The following is a 20000-nucleotide window of genomic DNA, read 5'->3' on the forward strand; positions in this document are numbered from 1 at the left end:
CGCAAAGATGGTCCATGTGAAAATTAAGAAAAAGAACACCTTTTCGCCATTGCATCAATTCAGTCTGTTACTCTTCACTATGTAGGCCTATTCTGTAAATCGGCTCATCTGTTGGCATATTCACCCAAACTGTAGAAAATATAATTGATGCATTTATCATAGTGATCAGTGCATCATTGATGGGAGCAATTACCCATTACCCCCCTTGACAGTGATCTGGTTTTCAGCAGTCCAGATGGGTCTGCATTCAAAAGCACTGGGCTATTCCAGTTAAAATCCATACACCGCCTATGGCAGACATGACTATTATACCTCCCCACACAGGGAGTGTGAATTTCAAATGGGGTTACCTGAATGGGTGACTTCATTTGAAATCTACACTCCTGTGTAAAGATTAATGCCATGTCTTCCATCGGGGTGTATGGATTCATTTGAATAACCATTATCTCTAGGGTGGTTCTGTTTTCAAGTGTGAAAAATGTGTAGAAAACTGTGCAATAGTCGTGTAACAAACTGAAATATTGTCTCAACTTCACTTGCAATGTGTGCTGCTATTAAACAGTATTTAGATATATGTATTTATTATTATTTATTAATTCATATTTAAAAAAAGAGAAAATATTAAGAGAAACAGATGTCATTTTAGGAGTTTAGAAATAAATATGAGTGCTAAAAATATCGACAAGTTGTCTGTTTGTTGCTTCTTGTTTCCTCCAATAATGTTATATTGTGAAGGGCCATTGCCTCGATTGATACTTGATATCAATTTGAACAGATTGGGCCAGTCATCGTCATTGGTAACCTTTCTATACTGTGTCTTGTCTCAAGTTGAGTGTTATGGCATGCACGATTTCATGGTGGTAGTTTCGAATGGGGCATGCTAATTTAATCCTGTGGGGCGTATATATAGAAGTGTGTTTTGTCGGCACACTGGCGACGCAAATGTGCTGATAGCACTCTCAACTTGAGATCTTGTGACACAGTATGGACTAAACCACCACCTTAAAATTTGTGATAATAATGGCAGGAATTCAAGACATTTTCATCCAGAGGTGAGCTATATGGTTACGCATTGATACCGTGAGTGAGTGAGTGATTGAGTGAGTGATTGATTGATTGATTGAGTGAGTGAGTGATTGAGTGAGTGTCCTAATTAGTGTGAATATTACTATAGTCGCTATTATGGGCAAGCTGTCTTAATGACTTGTACTCATAGAAATATACAGACCATTGACCAACATGCAAAGTCCTGCATCATTTATTAACGAGGGCCAATTAATTGGTCCATGAGCATGCGCAAGAAAACGCTACACCCATTCAACATGTTTTTGGTTGATTTTTTCAAAGCAGCCTTGATATCCTTGGTGTAAAGAATTGTTAGACACAGGTATTTGAACGATTGGCCCTCATGAATATGCGACAATTCTCAGCATACAAAGCATGGGGACTTAAAATCCTGTCCATCAAATTGAACCAAAATTACACACAGGTTTACTTCAATACTCTACTCTTAACACATGTCAGTAACCAAGCAGTTATCCAACTGACACAACAGCAAAATGCACTGACATGGAACAGCTTCCTGGACCACATGCACAGCCCAGCCCTGTTTCATGAAAAAAGTGTATGAAAAGCAGAAAGCAGCACCGGTTTATCATCTGTGCAAGGATCTTGTGTGCATTCTCACAGATTTTTTGTTCTGGGTGCCAAATGTTAGGCTGTGAAAGTGGAGGAAGTCCAGGAAGCTGTCCCATGACAGTGCATTTTGCTGTTGTGTCAGTTGGACAACTGCTTGGTTCCTGACATGTGTTTTGAGTAGAGTATTAAAGTAATCCTGTGTGTAATTTTGGTTCATTTTGATTGACACTATTTTAAGATATGACCTTGTGATTCACAAGTTGTAAAAAATTATAAGTTTCTTTTTGAGCTCAGTTATGTTCTGTTTAGATGTTATGAACAAAGAGTGATAGTCTCATTGTCCATGGTTGTTACCGCCTATACTGTTCTATGGGCCATTGTGAAACATGGTTTTGCTTCCAATATGAAGATACCGTATTGTTTGTAATAAACGCTCCCCCTCTAATAAACGCCCCCCTCCAATTTTTCTGTGAAAATTTGACAAAAATGCGAACATTTCCATGACATATCGTGTAGGTAAGCTTAAAACTTGCATCAGTCATGTCAGTCACGATCGCAAAATTGAATGGACAAAACCTATTTATGACTCAACTCCCATCCATTTTATTGCCTAATTATGGTAGAATTTCACTAATTCCATGCACTTACAGGTGTAATTTTGTTGTATTCCCCACGAAAATATCATTTTCCGTGGGCGCCGCCATCATGTATAGTGTAAATCCCTCCTTTTAATAGGAGCACCATCGGGAAATTGAACACACGATTTTTAAGCTTTTTTCACTGACAATTCACTTCCAATAAACGCCCCCCTTTTGGAAAAATGCAACGCCCCCAGGGCGTTTATTACAAACAATACGGTATCTCAGGTCTACTTGCAAAGGCTTATGGGATTTGCTGAAAAGGTCAATTGGGTAAGATACCAGGACCAGGTGGTTATCCTGATTTCCCAAAGCCAGGCTTTTTCATGGCTGGAAAAGTTTGAACCTCAAGGCTAGTGTTAGCCACAAACATTAGCCTAGCTGTTAGAAATCAGCCAGACAATTCAATCTCGACAGATGGTTGCTACGTGAAGGTGAGTCATAACAGGTAAATTTGGTTATACTTAGTCAAGCTCGAACACTCGGGCAGCTAGTGGCTCAGCGATAAACACATACGCACATAGCGTGGTACAGGAGAAAGCATACACATGCCTTACATTGCTTACATGCTTAGTACGCTGCATGGAAGCAGCAGGTGTGTTTGAGTTTGGTTAAGAATGACTTAATTTACTTGTAGTTCCTTTTACAAATTAAGCATACTCACAATGCTCTAATGGTGCTACATGTACTATACAAATATTGACTGCTATGAGGGGCATGGTTAAAATCATAGGCCCAAGGTGATCTCAAAACCATTCTATGACCCGAGGCGCACATAGCATGGTTTTGAGATCACCGCGGGCCTATAATTTTAACCATGTCCCGAATATAAAGCAGTCAATATTTGTTTTGTATACCGAATGGATGTACACGGATGTTGTGATTGCGCAGTTTGATTGGGATGCATGTGACTGGTCAAGCTGTTTCAGACAACGTGTGTTACTGTCTTTCTGTACGGGTGCGAGTCATGGGTAATTACCAAGGACATGGAAAACAAGATCAATGCATTTGCAACATCTTGCTACAGATTCATGTTAAACATCAAGCGTGTGGATCGGATTCCAAATGAAACCATCTACAACCTGACCAACACCACTCCACTGGTTGCCAGAGTCAAGATTCATCAACTCAAATTTCTCGGCCATATACTGAGTCTTGAAGATGGCGAGCCTGTGAAAGAATATGCGCTTTATATTCCACCACATGGGAAGAGGAAACCGGGACGGCCACGCACACTGTACCTACAGTATGTCCAGCACCTCCTGGGAGATACTGAAGGGATGCTGCAGCCAAACAAAATTGTTTCGCTTGCCCAAGATCGCATTAGTTGGAGAAAGCTCCGCAGCCGACTGATGATGATGATGATGATGATGATGATGATGATGGTCAATACTTCGTTTCCATGACCGCCATAGTTCATTTTGAGGGCATAGCTAATTCAATGACTGCACTTTCGACCAATCAGATGACAGGAATCTATATATTTATATAATACATACTACTATATTAATGCGTATGACACATAGTTCATTGACTCGACAACAGTGGGTTGTGTTAGCAGCCAATCAAGATAAGTGTGTTTAACACAAGTGTTTACAGCAATTTAATTACTTTAGGAATAATGTTTCATCATTGTTGTTATAATGTTTCATCATTGGCCTTAATTGCAGTGGCATAATTTCCAAGGGGGAAAGCTTGCAAAATCGAAACTTTCAAAATCGTCCTGATGGCCCTCTACCAAAATTACTTTCCAGGGACAAAATATGTGCACAAAAAGCGTACATTTTTTTCACTTTTATCATGCTAAAAAGGGTCAAAATTTGGTTGATTTTAGTTTAGAACAGGCCCAAGATAAGGTGCATAATGCATATAACTCAAATTTGTGTCATGTTTTCATTTTGTTCCATGATTTCAAGCGGAGGGGTTGCATCAAAACTATGGTCACCTATACTGAGAAGGTATTAGACTTTTTAATTTGTTTGTGTTTAGGATTGATAAAAGATATGAGATCACATTGGATTGCAGTTTTCCTGACACAATTTTGTGTTTCGTGTTCATATCTTCCCAACTTCAAAGTTCCTTTTAGCCTTCTATATATGTTGGAAAGAAAGAAGCCAAGTTCTATGATTGAAGCTAGACTTTTAACACAATCACTTTTATGTATTCATATTATTTCTTCCACCAGTCCCTCAAGTGGAGGCCCTTCAGGAGGCTCTGGAGGTCCTGCAAGTCATGGAAGTCCTGCTAGTCATGGTCCTGCAAGTCACGGAGGTCCTGCAAGTCATCAAGGTCCAGCAGGATATGGAGGTCCTGCAAGTCACGGAGGTCCTGCTAGTCACGGAGGTCCTGCAAGTTATGGAGGTCCTGCTAGTCATGGAAGTCCTGCAAGCCATGGTGGAGTAACCAATGGAACTGCAAGACCAGCTCCAGTTCAACATCACCCCCAGCAGCATCAGCCACCACATGCTCCGGCTCAGAGAGTTCAGCCAACTCAGCAGAGAGGACCTCCACCCAGAAGCCAACCAGTACCTGTCAAGTAAGTTACTCGGTTATCACTTCCAAAGAGTAAGTTACTCCTTACTCTTAAGAGAGTTAATTACCTCCATACTCCAGTGAGAGTAAATAACTTTTATTTAAGGAGAGTCACTTCTTGGCTATAGTCCCCACCTGTCAAGTAAGTCACTCCCTTGTTCACTTACAAGGAGTCAGTCACTCTCAATATGTCTATTCCTATAAGACAAAGTTATCTTTTTACTCCAGAGAGAGTAAATAACTCTTCAATTTACAAGGAGAACATGTTATTCCTTTGCTCCAGAAGGAAAAAAAAAACATCATCACTTCCATCAGAATAAATAACTCTCTCATTACCTTCAAATGGAGTAAGTAGGTCAAAGTTTCCATCGCCTGCATCAGGAAGAGTAAGTTACTCCAAAAACAGAATGCAAATTACTCATTCGTATTAGAGTAATTAAGCTGCATTCTGCATTCAAGCTAGGCGACAGAAGTAATTAGTGTGTGGATCCTGGGTATGTTCTCCAGATGTCAGTTTGACCAAAAATCCTTCCCACAATGCAATGTGTGCATTGCAGTAACAATGGAGACAGATTAATCCAGAAGCTGTACCTATTGATATGCAATACGCCTATTAACTTGTGGGAAGGAATTTCTTACAAACCAACTTTTGGGTAGAGAAACACAGGATCCATATATTGGCTTGTAGTCTTTATCATACAAGCTCTAGTTAACCACAAGGATGCCCTCATTGATTGGCTTGGTATGGTTATCATACAAGCTCTAGTTAACCACAAGGATACCCTCATCATTGATTGGCTCGGTACGTTTATCATACAAGCTCTACTTACCCACAAGGGTTCCTTCATTGATTGACCTTTTTGGTAAATCCCATAAGCCTTTGCGAAAACACCTGAGATGTCGTCATTTGGCGTCACGCTGACTTGCAATGCGCAGTAACAATGTTCGATAAACGATGTGCGCATTGGCGCAGATCGGCATGACGTCAAATGACTACATCTCAGGCGTACTCGCAATGGCTATGGGATTTACCGAAAAGGTCAGTTTGCTTGGTATGTTTATCATACAAGCTCTCGTAACAACAAGAATGCCTTCATCACTGTAGTCCACCACAGAGGACAATACATGAGGAATGACATTGGTGTGTCTCCCTTGCCTATTGCATGTCTAGCCTCTTCTTTTATCTTGCAGCTTTCCCCCTTTAACTTGCCTTTGCTTTTTCCTGATTACCAACCAGCATAGATATATACTTTAGGAAAGATTTTTTTCAGCGATAGCGCTTTCTTACTTAGATACTAAGGTCCATATTGTACGAAACAATTAGTTAGACCAGGTCTAACTTTAGACCTGGTCTAACTGTAGAGATTAGTACTACGAAGAAGGAACTTTTTGATATTTACAAACCTTATTCTATATTATTGCAGATACTGTTAAGGATGAATTCATGTAGCTTAATATTAGATGGCTACAGTTTAATATTAGATGGCTACAGTTTAAGTTTTTGGACTTTGCTAGGAATAAAGGAGGAAAAGAAATGAGTAACAGTGTCCCTCCCTAAGTGTAACCTCCATATCGTTACCCTGGTACAATAATTGCAAAGTCATTTTTGTAATTTTTAGAACAAAGTACAAAATATGGTTCAAGCATGCATCAGTTACATGTAAGTAATCACCCTAATTATTTCTGATTATTCCCTTTAATTTGTCTCATTATCATTTATTCTTGTGCAAAGTTTGGCGAATAAATATGTTAAATGCATGCTTGAACCATATTTTGCACTTTGTTCTTAAAATTACAAAATATGACTCGATGTGATGCTATGCCCACCTTTTGTCAATAAAATAGAGCATCTACTTTTTAAGCTTAAAGACTTTAATTTTAGTATCCAAACTTGGGAGTTTAAATTTGTTATTTTTTTCATTCAAATATTCAAGACAGTAGCATACAACCCAGAAACCCTCTCCTCTGCTAAACCCCTGAGCACTACCTGCCGATCGAACATTGCCACTGATTGGTCAGTTACATGATATCTTCACTTAAATCACCAATCAGAATGGAGCTTTGCAAATAATTCACCCCAATTTTTGTGTGTGGTGAAATTATTCTAACAATGTTGCTGATTGGTCCAATTGATAATGAAAACTTTTTTCTGGCCAATCGGCAGGTAGTTCTCATGGGAATATAACACATGTGCTTATTCCATTCTCGTTAATGTCTCGTTCATCTTTCTTTTCCTTTCCTTTTCTTTTCTTTTCTTTTCCTTTTTTCGCTTTTCAGTAAGCCTAGAAAGCCTAAGCCCAAACAAAAACCACCTGCAAGCGAACCAGTTAAACAATTTAGGTATCTTTGCTCTGCTTGTAATACGCAAATTCTATCAAATCTTGTTCGGATTATTTCCAATTATTATTTTCTTTTTTCCTGATAATTTCTTCTCATTAAATTTCAACTTTACAGTCTACTATCAGTCCTACAATCAGGCAGAAAGCGAGAGGTACCATGCGGTGTGGTGTAAAATAGGTTTTAAACTTGGGATAGTGTGAAACAGATGGGTCTCGTAATTCTGTCAAAGTTTAGCAGACCGACATAATTTGCTCATTGCTAGCAAACTGTGGCATAAAGGTTGTTTGTGCCAAGCAATTCACTCTATACTGCTTCAACCTAGAAGTACAAACTAAATCTGTGGCATCAGGGGTCTATGTTTTAAGGTCACATGCACTGTGTGTTAAAAAGCGTGACACATAAAGAGCATGGTGCACTCGGTAAGTACAAAGCGCGCATCAGATGGTGTGCCAAAGAAACATTAAAACACGCATTGCACTGAAATAATTATTCTCATACCTCCAGTTTCCGAGGTCTATTTACTTTGTACTTCTGAGTTGACGGACTATATCTAGAAGCCATAGTTCATTTTCAAAAAGTTTGTCACTAGTTTGAACAAACTAGCGCTCAATCTATTTTGGATCTTGATAATAGCTCTAACTTGATAGGAAATGAGACCCATTCTGTTTCATAATTCATGTAGTTCTGCATATGACTTTCTGCACTTTGATGACAAAGCAACATCATCATATCAAAGCCACAGTTCACAGTTTCTGTATACAGTCAATAAGTAATCATTGCAAACTAGTGAACTATGCCTGAAATATGATGTGTTCTTATGTTGTCTCAGTGTTTCATTTTTGATTCAAAGAGATTTCAGAGAAATTTTTGAGATCCAAAAGTTTGCATCACTGGGTTTATATCATCTTTGTATTTTTCATTGAAGGCAGGCAACTTTATACGATGTTATTATAGAACAAACACTATAAGATTGGGGATCAGCCTTTTTGGAATTTGGATCCAGTCCTAGACATTAAGACCACTCCCATATCAAAAAAATGTGTTCTGTCCGAACTCATTGCTGGTTGTCTTATGACCCCACCCCCATTTTAAGTGGAAATCACCGATTTACATATAAAGTGTTTAAAAGATCTAAAGTTAACATCGACAATATGAATAATGTTCAGGATCAAAATCAGTCCAGTTAAAATCATCAGGGTCTAGAAAGAGTATTTTTATAATTCATATGCAGAATTTTACATGTATTAATTAGTCATCAGGGCCAATTAAATGAATATTCATGATGTGAGTTTTTTCCTTGAGTGTTGGTTGGCCAAACAAATGTGGTGATTTTGGCTTTGAAATCCAATGCTATCTTTGTGAAGTCTCCACTGGAATTCTGGTGTTTTTTATTTTTTTTTGTTTTGGAGCTTAACATCTTGATGCAAAATAGCTTTTGTGTTCGAATATTAACTTGTTTTCATGTTCATGTTGTGATTCTGTAAAATAGACATTACACATGGCAGCCATATTGGATCTAGGCAGTTGTTGTATGTGGTAGTAGGTCAAAATTTACATAAAATTTCTGAAATTTTTAATAACGTCAGACTTTGATGACATTCTGTAAAATATGATGACAAATAAATTTCAAATACATGTATGCAAATGTCCTAGAAAAGGTAGATAATTGGTTAATCTTGCAACATGCCTTTCTCACAGTGCCCCTGATTGGTTAATTACCTTGAGATAATCGTCTAATTATCCAATCAAATAGAGCTTTTAGATCTCTTAGCAATTTTAAGCTTAACCCCCTTCAGCCTTATACTGGCTATTCTTACCATATCTCGATTGGCTATAAATGCATGATATCACTATGAAATTAAATAACTGATAAATGATCACTGAAATCTAAAAGTAGGACTAAAATAGTATCACTGAAATTAATACTGAAATGATCACTGAAACATTTTTAAATGTGATAATTTCAATGAGATATGAGTTTCAATGTGATTAGTGATGGTCATACACTAATCAGTGAAATTCACTGACTCATCCAACTGAAATAATCAAGTTTTCAGTGTTTTAGTGATTATTACAGTGCGACTCATTTTAACAATACTTTTTAGATTGTAACCAATATTAATATTGTATTTGAGCATGGTATACCAACCCTTGGTTTGAAATATGCCATAATAATTATGATAAAAACATTTTCCAAGAAAATTAGTATGCATGCCTTTTTAGTAGACATTCTGCCAGAATTGAAGTATTCAGTGTAGAATATTCCAAATAGCTGCCATGTAAGAATCTAGTAACTTGTGTCATTAAGGGGGTACTACACCCCTCGATAAATTTGTATCTATTTTTTGCACTTTTCTCAAAAACTAATAACACAATGGTAACGAAAGTTATACATATTATAGGGGCAAGGAATCCAGTTACTACACTGGAATGTCAGTGACCCAAGACAAAGCGATTAGTTATTTATGATAAGAAATAAGGTACCGCTAGGATGTACCTCATTTCCTATCATATATACTGAACCGCTTGTCTTGAGTCACTGAAATTTCAGTGTAGTAATTGGATTCCTTGCCCCAATAATATACATAACTTTTGTTACCAGTGTATTATTATTTTTTGAGAAAAATGCAAAAGTAGTCACAAATTTACCACAGGGGTGTAGTACCCCCTTAAATTGTTTATAGTTGCTTATAATTCTGCATGAAATAGTAGGCCTTAACGATCACAAATCTTTGCATCATCACAAATGTGTTGCATGGATTTCGTCAAAGTGATGTAATACTATCAGGACATGTAAGATAGAGATGTTAACAAAACTTTAAATAACTTGGACACATACAGATTTTAAAACATGTTAAAACAGCAAAGCATTTTGTGCACATTAAATAATTATTAGCAATCATTAAGCTAGAGTAAAACACAACTATTAGCTACCAACATATGTATATGTTATGAATCCTCACACCAACATTGTGTTTTTAAGCAATTTAGTGAATTCATGAATGAAAATACAGAATAATACCGGTGATATTATACACAACCTTGCTTTACTCCTTCAGAAACTTAAAAGAAATCAACTATTAGCAATCGCTAGAGTAAAACGCAAGACTTCATAATCATAAAAAATCTTTGTGGAGTGACAAAATAAGTATTCTATAACATTTTTTATAGATTTAAATCTGCCATTGTTCATCATTGCCCTTCTACCTTTTGCCATCTTATTTGCTAGAACCATCAGACATATGCACATGGGTAATGTCTTTTTATTTATTTAAATATATGTATTGATTGTATTAATTTAAAAATGATATCTTGAAATTTTTCTATGAAGTTGACAAAGTATGAAAGACAAACTGCTAATTGGTAGCAGCCAACAGAGGGCAGTATGATATATTCTCTACTGGGAATGTGATTGGTACCCACAATCCTCTACTGCCAGTGTCAAACATATGCAACATAAATGCAATAATATACAACATTAGTTCAGGATAATACACACAGCTGGTCTTGACTAATATCAGTAATGTTGTATTTTGCGGTAACTGAATTTCAAATTTGTGAATTGTGATGTTGTGAGTTGTGTTGTGGCTGTTTTTTACCAGTTTCACTTGGCAATGTCTAATTATTTTGCTCCATCTTACCAAAATGCTGATTATTATTATCATCCTGTATGTCTATGATAACGAAGATTGAAATTCCAGTAATGCAATGTAGTTACTAGAGGTCATGTCCAATATTAGTAAGAATGATACATTATGTATATATATTAGGATGCCAATTATTAGAATGATCTATACCAGTAGTAGGCAACCTTTTCATCCCAATGGGCCAAAAATATTCTTTAGCCAATTATGTGGGCTGCACACGCTTCAGTTACAGACAAAAGCAGCTTTTCAAAACACACCCTATGATAAATTACGCACATAGGGTGTGAAAAATGATGATTTTATACAATGTACGATCAATCTTTCTTGAAAGTCGGGGAGGATACTTTTGTAAGTGGACATTTTACCTGTCAGTTCTGACCGTCGTAATGAGGGGGTATGCGCAAGGGAGGTGGGCCCCCTCTCAAAAATTTGAATTTTCTTTTCAAAGTGAAACCCCAATTAAAGACATTTAGTGCATATTTTTCACACTGTTATTGGTTATAGTAACACATGCCCCAGACCTCAAAATGTGGTTCTAATAGAAAGGGGGACATTTTATAATATGGGGATGTTTGATATTGTGTGTGCCCCCTATAATGAAAACGGGTATATGCCCCCAGAATTGACGCATAGTCGCATATGCAAATACAGGCTTATTAAACTGGGGGTAGGTACTTTTGTTGGAAACCCTTACTTATGTAGTCTGCAAAAATAGAGATATATTTAGCCACATAAAAATGACTGGTAGGCCGATTGCCCATCCAGGGCCTATCCCTGGTCTATACCAAATCTATATTTTTTTTAATGTATGCAACTTTGTTAAGGCATGTTAAACTTAAGCTCCACGCGCAAATGTTATCTCTTCAAAATATCCTTCCCATTCCAGAACCCACAGGTAACAATGCTGTTACAACCCCGTAATCCCAAAAACATCTCTCACCTAAACCTAAATTTGAAGCAGTGGCATCACTAGGGGGAGAGGGGCATATGGGACTTCTCCTATTCCCAATTTTGAACTTGCCCCCATTTAAAATTTTGTTTTAAATCAGTTTTTAGGATAAAAAATACAAAATTTTAGGCACATTTTTTGATCCCCCTAAATTTTCTTTGCCTCCTCCCAAATAGAAAATTCTGGTGCCCCCACTGATTTGGGCTATTCCAATTGAAATCCATACACCCCCTATGGAAGCTATGACTTGAATCTTCCTTCCACACAGGGAGTGTGAAATTCAAAGGGGGTTACCTGAATGGGTGACTCCATTTGAAATCTACACCCCTGTGCGGGAGATTAAGACCATGTCTTCCATAGGTGTATGGATTTCAACTGGAATAGCCTTTTGAAGGACTACTGGAATGGACATGACCTCTAATAATCAGACTCTCATTCACTAATCATTCATTCATTTGATCTCTTTACAGGAATGGCTGATTTAATGTAACATTTGCATTATGCACAGCAACCTTGTATTTTAAATGCTTCATATCGGGTGAAGCCACACGAGAGCAGGCTCCGCATTAAACCGTTTTAATGTGATGCATCTAAAGTAGAAAGTGTCTACACGGCACTTGAATCCACATTCAGGAAATGATCGCATAGTGAGCACTTTTCTTGTGTAAGTGCATTACAAATGTGCACGTAGGGTGCTTATGGTGCGATGCTGCATGCATGTATAGGGCGCTGATGATGTGATGCTATCTGCTCATACAAGATCACATTGAAACACATCCCAGGAATGCGGATTAATCCGGATCCAGCCATCTCGTGTGGATTCACCCATTTTCAACCCCTGTTTTCATAATCTTACACCAGCGAATGTTTGTTTCTAGGTTATGGTACCCAGTGTGCAAAGTCCTTTGCACAGACATTGATTGCTGCATGAACTTTGCAATTAACATTGTTATGATATTGCAATGTTATGTTGCTTTCATTTTTCTTCAATTTGTGTATAACTTTGAGGGAGAGTTAAAATCCGTGTTCCTTATTTATGTGACCATATTTTTCTTCAAATATGACCCAGTGAAAATGGCTTAATTTTGTTGAACTTTATTGTGAATTGTTTTACAAGTATTGAACATTAGTTGTTTGTTGTTTAAAGTTAGTGAGGTTTCCAGTATTACTTAAAAAGAGTTTATTTATATTAGTTGGATACTTTTTTCTCCGTTTTTAAGGAAGTAGCATTAACTGTTCAAGGTGGGTGTTCTGATTGTAACACTTGGCTGTTTTCTACATCATATTGAGGACCATTGCCCAAACATTCTCTAATATTCCAAGTTACAAGTTAAATTGCTCCAGTAGTGTGGATTCTGGAAGCAAAAAATGTGTAATCTAGTGACATATAGAACAGTACAGGTCTTCCACCGTTGTAAGCACCAATGTGCCACCTAGGTTTCATTATCATTGAGGTATAGGACTTTTTATTTTTTCGGAGAAGAGCAGGTAGGGCAACTACTTGATTATATTTCTACATGTTCATACTACATACTCTGAAAATTTTAGAAAATTCGTACGAGTCCGTTTTTTTTAAATCACATTTTGTTCCTAAAATGGGGGTTATAAGCGCCCTCAACGGGCACTCTCTCCATAGAGCTACATGTAAAGACCAGTTATAGACAAATGGCCCTAAAATAAAAGCGGACTCGTCATTTAATTTCTTCAAATTTTGCATATGATGTAGATTTAACATCTGGAATGTAATGCAAGTGATGTCGTTGCTGCTCTTCTAATTCATTTTTAAAATGTCCGCCCCAGGCCAAGGTGCATGCCATTGGTAAAGTGGGGGGCTGTCAGGTGGGTCACACACCTTTAACTGATTGGTAAAGTGGGGGATGAGGCTGTCAGGTGGGTCACACACCTTTAACAGTTTAAGTTATCTTTGATACCTTTTTATTTAGAAAGAAATGTGGAAGTTTTAGAGTACAGTTCTGTTCAGTTAGCATCTTTTCGTAACTAAGAGTGTTTCACAAAGTTGTTATACTTATGTTTATCAAGTCTATTAAACATTAATTTGATTATGTATGGCATTCGTTATTAATTGCATTATTGTGTTGCTTAAAATATAAACATCCGTATACTGCTACTTGTATTGACAATGTAATGTTTAAATAATACTTGCTCGTAGAATTTTCTCAATTGTTATCGAAATCCTAACAAGTTTTATTGCGATACTAAGTGTGTCTGTATGCATATCTGCAATATGTGTAATCTTTGTAATTATATAAATGATAGCTCATGAATGGTAAACAATGGCTTTGTAGCATCTTATACTGTTTTTGCACAAACTGCAAACGAAATTTGCCAGTATGTGCTTTAGGAATAATTTTCTCAAAGATACCTAAGTTTGTTGAGTTCTTTCTCCATGATCGACGGAAATCTTTGCGAAGACCACCACCTGCTCCACCTGCGCAACCACGACCGCTATTCCAGACAAGACCGCCAAGACAAGACCCGAATGCGATCATAGCCATGGCGCTAAAGAAGAATCCGGAAGTTACCCAAGAGTAGGTCGTTATAAGTAATGTAAATTGCTATTCCTTTTAAGGGATTTCTTGTGATTTGAAAACTGGTGAAAACTCAAAGCATGCAAGGTAGATTAATATTATGCAATTGACCTTTTCGGTAGATCCCATAACCTGTTGTGGGTAGACCTGTGACGTTATGTTGATGCGCACATCGTTTAGCAAACATTGTTACTGCACAATTGCAAGGCAGCGTGATGTCAAATGACGACATCTGGTGTCTAACCGCAAGGAATTATGGGATAAAAAGGTACATTTAGATGTAAAGAGAAGTGATGTTTTAGTTTGGATTGAGTTTCATTAAGCTATGGGTTCTCAACTGGTTGATGTGCGAGCCAAATCCAGGCCACAACTACTGATATTTAGCCCTTGACCAACTCTAAAATGTGCAGGACAGGTGGACAAAATAAGAAAAGCTGAGGCTGTATTTGGCCCACAAACATGTATGCTTGAAAAGTGTTTGGTCCCCAAATAAATACAAGTTGAGAACCCTTGCCTTCAGCTTTCAACTGTTGCACAATATATATAAGTGAATTGTTACATAATAAGTGAGTGCACATCACACACACCCCAACATCTATGTGTAGACATCAGCATCAACAGACATTGTCCCATGCTAATGAATTTTGTGGACACCATGTTTGAGTTTTTTGCATCTTTATACCACTATCCAAGTGCGGACTGACCATTAAAGTATTCCCACTGGCAGCCATTGCTTATAAGCTTGTAAATGCTGTTTTCGATCTAGATACACTATCTAGGACCAATGACGTCCGTGCGCAGTTACACACATTGCCAGTGTGTAAGAAAGCATAGCTTAATGTCAATGTCAATGGTTAGGGTACTCGACTTTGATGCATGATTGCCTGAGAATAGCAACTTGTTGGGATATTAAAAAGGGGTGGGGAGAGGGAGTCTGACATTAATTGGCAACATTTGTAGATTAAATTCAGACTTTCACTCTCCAAATGGTGCATTTATTATTGGGTAATTAAACCATGTGAGTACTCGGTCCTTTGGAGGGAACAAAAGCCATCATTGCACATTCATACACACACATACTACTTCAAAAGTTCATAACGTAAACATTTGTTAATAAGCACATGTGTCTATTATATTATCGAGTTGCTTGAACAAGAACTAAACATTTGTTCTTGTCCGAGCAACTCGTTAATATACACATATGCTTATTAACTAATATTTACGGTATATTAACACTTCAATATTTCACCATTTGTACCATATGTGCACAGTATTATGGGTGTAGTACCTGTGTTTGCAGTGGACAATCCAGTCAAACATGAGATCATTCCTGCTCAACAACAGGCACAGCTGAAGCTACGAGCACAGATGCTTAAGGATGAACGGGAGAGTGGGTAAAAGAAGATACCTCTAATTATCACATCTTTATCGTAGTTATCAAGTTGGTACATTTGCCAAACGGCTGAATCTGATTTACTATTAAGCATGCATGTAAAAGAATGTTGGACGATCAGAATTGATGCGACAAGTCATAAACTTGAGTGTAAGTTACAAGCATATATGCTCAAGTACAAGATTTTTAAAAGTAAATATGGACTGCTCAGTGCCAGAAGTGGGTAAGTGCAATAGTTGCCCTGTGAATATTTGGCAATTTACACAGTATATTGTACTCATCTACACATGGCAGCTATTTGCACTTACCCACCTCTGGCACTGAGCAGTTGATATATGCTCGGTGCTTAAACTAGTCGTAACAGGTTCAGTATTTTGGCAAAGATTTGCCCACTGTAAAACCATGTTTAGTTCATAATGTGTTACATTTGACACATTTTCTTTGTATAAAGTACAGTGTGTCTAGTCATATAGAACATTATAGTTGTACTGTACTGACATATATTTTGACTGCTCAGTGCCAGAAGTGGGTGCAATAGCTGCCATGTATAGCTGCATACAATAAATACTATGTGTTAAATTGACAAATGTTCACTTTGCAGCTATTGCACTAAACCACCTCTGGCACTGAGCAGTCGATTTGCTGAATGAGATCGCCCTTTTAGTTGTAGTTTATATGTCTCAAGTAGTACAGTACTAAAGCTCTTTGTAGAATGGACAATTTTGTATGGAACACACATGTACTGAATTAGGGTATAGTAAAAACTCAATAGCTAGCATATGTGCTTACTATCGAGTGCTTTTAAAACATGCAAACATGAAGAGCCCCATCCACAAAAGTGTAAAGGGTTTTGAGCATATCATTGATACACATAGTTAAATACGAACAAGTAAACCTGCAACTGTGTGTCTCAACCCCATTAGCTCAGTTGGTAAAGCACAATTTCATGTTTTCAAAAGCACTTGATAGTAAGCACATATGCTAACAATCGACTTTTTACAGTATTTGAAAAGTGTTTTGAAACACAAACACAATTGACTTACTAATAAAGTCAACTCAATTTTGCAAGCTGCTCGTTTGTGCACTTTTGCTGCAAGTAGTGTTGCAAATTGATGTGTTTTGTCAATATTAGATGGTCATTTTCACATAGTTTCACTGTAAAGTCTCATTTTTCAAAACTCATTTGTTAGCTGATTAGTTTAGCCACATGTGACTCAATAAGGGGATCATGTGACACTCCCCAATTATCATGTGATGGCTATGAGATTATCATGTGACAGTAGACAGTTATCATGTCACCCATGGGATGATCAAGTAGTATCATCAAAACAATGATCATGGAAGACTAACAATGTAGCAATGTGAAAATGATCGAAGGAGTATTCATTATTTTAACACTTGTGTATTTATGTAATTTTATGACAGTATGCGCATATTGAATAGCATCATTTTGTGATGATTGTTTAATCAACTTTCTGTTTTGTGCTATGATAACTGTACTTAAAAAACACTTGAATGATGCTTTACAAAGCCATATTCCTCTTTGGGTTATACTATGGTCCTGCAAAAGTTGCAGGACTGTATTGTTCATGGTAGTAGGTGTACCTGTGGAGTCTGGAGTGACTATGGTGTCCTACTTGAATAATTACACTGTACATAATGATGTTTTCCCTTATATATCCGTATCTGTGGTAAATGAGCATACACATGGATAATGGGTAAGATTTGAGAACACCCAATTTATAATGCAAATTTGCCCAAATAGTGAAGATAAACATAAACACAAACAATGCGATTTATAAAGCGCCTTTAACAAAAAGTAGGCAAAGCACTAATATCCACAGGATGACCGATGTGGGACTGCCTTTTGGAAGAATCTGGCCTTGTAATATATGTAGTTTTTATATATTTTCAATGTTGAGATGAAGGGGCAGCAACCTGCATGAAATAGTGCATTTGCCTGATATGAATGTATTATATAATACATATCAATGTAAGTATACTAAGTAATTTAAATATTTATGTAAAATGTGTTAAATGTATAAGTTTTAGATTCTTTAATGTGTGTAGTAAATGTAAGATTTGTAACTTGTAGCAGTAGAACCGGGATAGATTTTGAAAGTAGGAAAGTAATTACTGTAGTATAGGGTAGTGAATAAGTGTATGTTTGGCTAAAGTACTTATGGTTTGTACTTCTTGGAAATGTTGCTGTCAAAGTAGCTGTTAGAATAGTACATTCAACTGATGGGAAATGCAAGGAGTAGCTACAAACATCATTCAAAATTGTGATGTACAAGGACTTGAGACAGATGACTGAAATTGCATTTATGAGTAAAGGGAGCGTTTCCTGGAACTCTAAAGATTGGGCTAACTTTGTGATCATTTGCTTGAAGAGACAATCGTGTTATACACACTTCTTCTGTAGTGACTAAGTTTACATTATATTTTTGAAACAATGGGCAATACAGCGTTTAATGGTGTCAAACTGGAGCCAGGACTCTGGAGAAATCACTAATAGGCTGGATCGCCAAGGTTGGATGGAAATGACCTTTGACATTTGCTGATATGGAGCATGGAGGTGGACCCCAATTCTTCACAATAAAGCATACAGTATTTGGATTGATCAATCAATGAGCAAGTTTCATACAAGTCGACCAATCAACAAGAGGGTTTCATACAAGTGTTAGAAGTACCTCTTAACATCATGGTCTGGAGCTAGTAGAGTTTATGAAAGATGAAATTAATATGGATCCGACATTTTTTGGCCATTTGAAGAATTGAGATTTCAACTTTTCTGGTGGCAATATAATGGAGTTACTGTGGTAATTTTGGATCAATAATAAATACTTGACAGTGCGGTAAATAAATATTTATTTTATCAGATATCTGTTGTCACAGTTTCTTATAAAAGTTAGGCATAAGAGAAAATATTTAATAAGTCATTGCCATTTTCACTGGGTCATTTGGAAAATTTGGCCATTTTCACTGGGTCAGTTGAAAAACTTCGCTATTTTTACTGGGTCATTTGAAAAACTTGGCCATTTTCACTGGGTCATTTGAAAAACTTGGTTCCATAATACAATAATTTGTTGCCCATGCACCAATGTCTATCCTCCTAGCACACATGGCTATGAGTAGCCTGTTAACAATAATTGCATTCTTTTTGACAGAGACCATCCAGATTGCATAACTGTATGAACATGTTTTATAATGATTGTTTTTTGTAGCATTTTGAGAAATAAGAGATAAATATTTTACCTTTAGATGAATTATGTCCTACTTAGGGAGTGGAATTTGTTTAAATATGACCAGTGTCCATAATGCCTTATATGAACAAGTGATGAAGATACCTAAGTTTGAATTGAGTGGAGTGTTTTGTTGTGAGATTCATTCCTTGGAGTTTTTGTCTTGAAAGAGCGCCACCACCTCCGCCAGCCGCACCCAAGCCACGATTTCAGACGAAACAGGCAGTGGATCCCAACGCTATTATTGCCAAGGCATTGGCCAAGAACCCTGGATCTACGCAAGAGTAGGTGGACTTATAGTTTGAATTTTATTTATTAAATTTGAAGTATATTATGAAATAATTTCTTACAAGTGTAGCAATTATTATTATTATTTTATCCATCTTAGCATTTCTAGGCACCATATAATAGGTCTATCCAGGGTACTAAGAAATAATGATAGTGTTTCTAGACTTGTGCACAAAGTATTTCTAGATTTAAATTATGCTATATTTTAAATTGAACAAAATATCAAGTAACCAATGTGATACTATACACAATCTGATTGGAGTAATAGGTAACTAAACCCCATTGAATAAAAATGATAAGATACTCCACATAATAATTATTGTAAATAAATATTTGATTGAAGTATTAAATACTAAATAGGTAAATAAAAAAGTGTCCAATGCTTTGAAACACTGTAAGAAGCCACCATCCATCTACAGTCTTTCCTTCCTTCCTTCATCCGTTCCATACAGTTGTCTCGGTATTCAGCCAGTCTTCACCGTTGAAGAGCATCAGCATCATGATGTGATACCAGAAGCTATGCGCACTGGTCCTCCGCCCACAGCTGCTAGACCTAGAAAACAACATCATCAGGATCCAGGGTAAACATTTCATGGTTACTAGGGTGATAGTAATCTTAAGGAGAAACCATGGCAACCTTTAGTAATTGTCAAGATACTAAATATTGAATATTAGAATATTTTGATCATGATAATTCTATTTGAAAGGAAATATATACATCAAACAATTATCAATAAAACTGATTTAAGAACTATTTAAAAAAGAACCGTACAGGTTTACC

The 20000-nt window shown here is 36.9% G+C and overlaps 1 protein-coding gene across 1 annotated transcript in view; it reads left to right on the forward strand.

Moving 5' to 3' along the window:
- The window catches only part of LOC140171021 (uncharacterized), a 95031-nt gene that overhangs the window by 35262 nt on the left and 39769 nt on the right, over positions 1-20000 (forward strand). Inside the window, exons 7-10 of the mRNA XM_072194204.1 lie at positions 4462-4812; positions 7086-7148; positions 19102-19215; positions 19672-19800. Coding sequence (XP_072050305.1) covers positions 4462-4812; positions 7086-7148; positions 19102-19215; positions 19672-19800 — 657 coding nt within the window. The remainder of the gene's footprint in view (positions 1-4461; positions 4813-7085; positions 7149-19101; positions 19216-19671; positions 19801-20000) is intronic.

Source organism: Amphiura filiformis, chromosome 15 (assembly GCF_039555335.1).
Source record: "Amphiura filiformis chromosome 15, Afil_fr2py, whole genome shotgun sequence".
NCBI lineage: Eukaryota > Metazoa > Echinodermata > Ophiuroidea > Amphilepidida > Amphiuridae > Amphiura > Amphiura filiformis.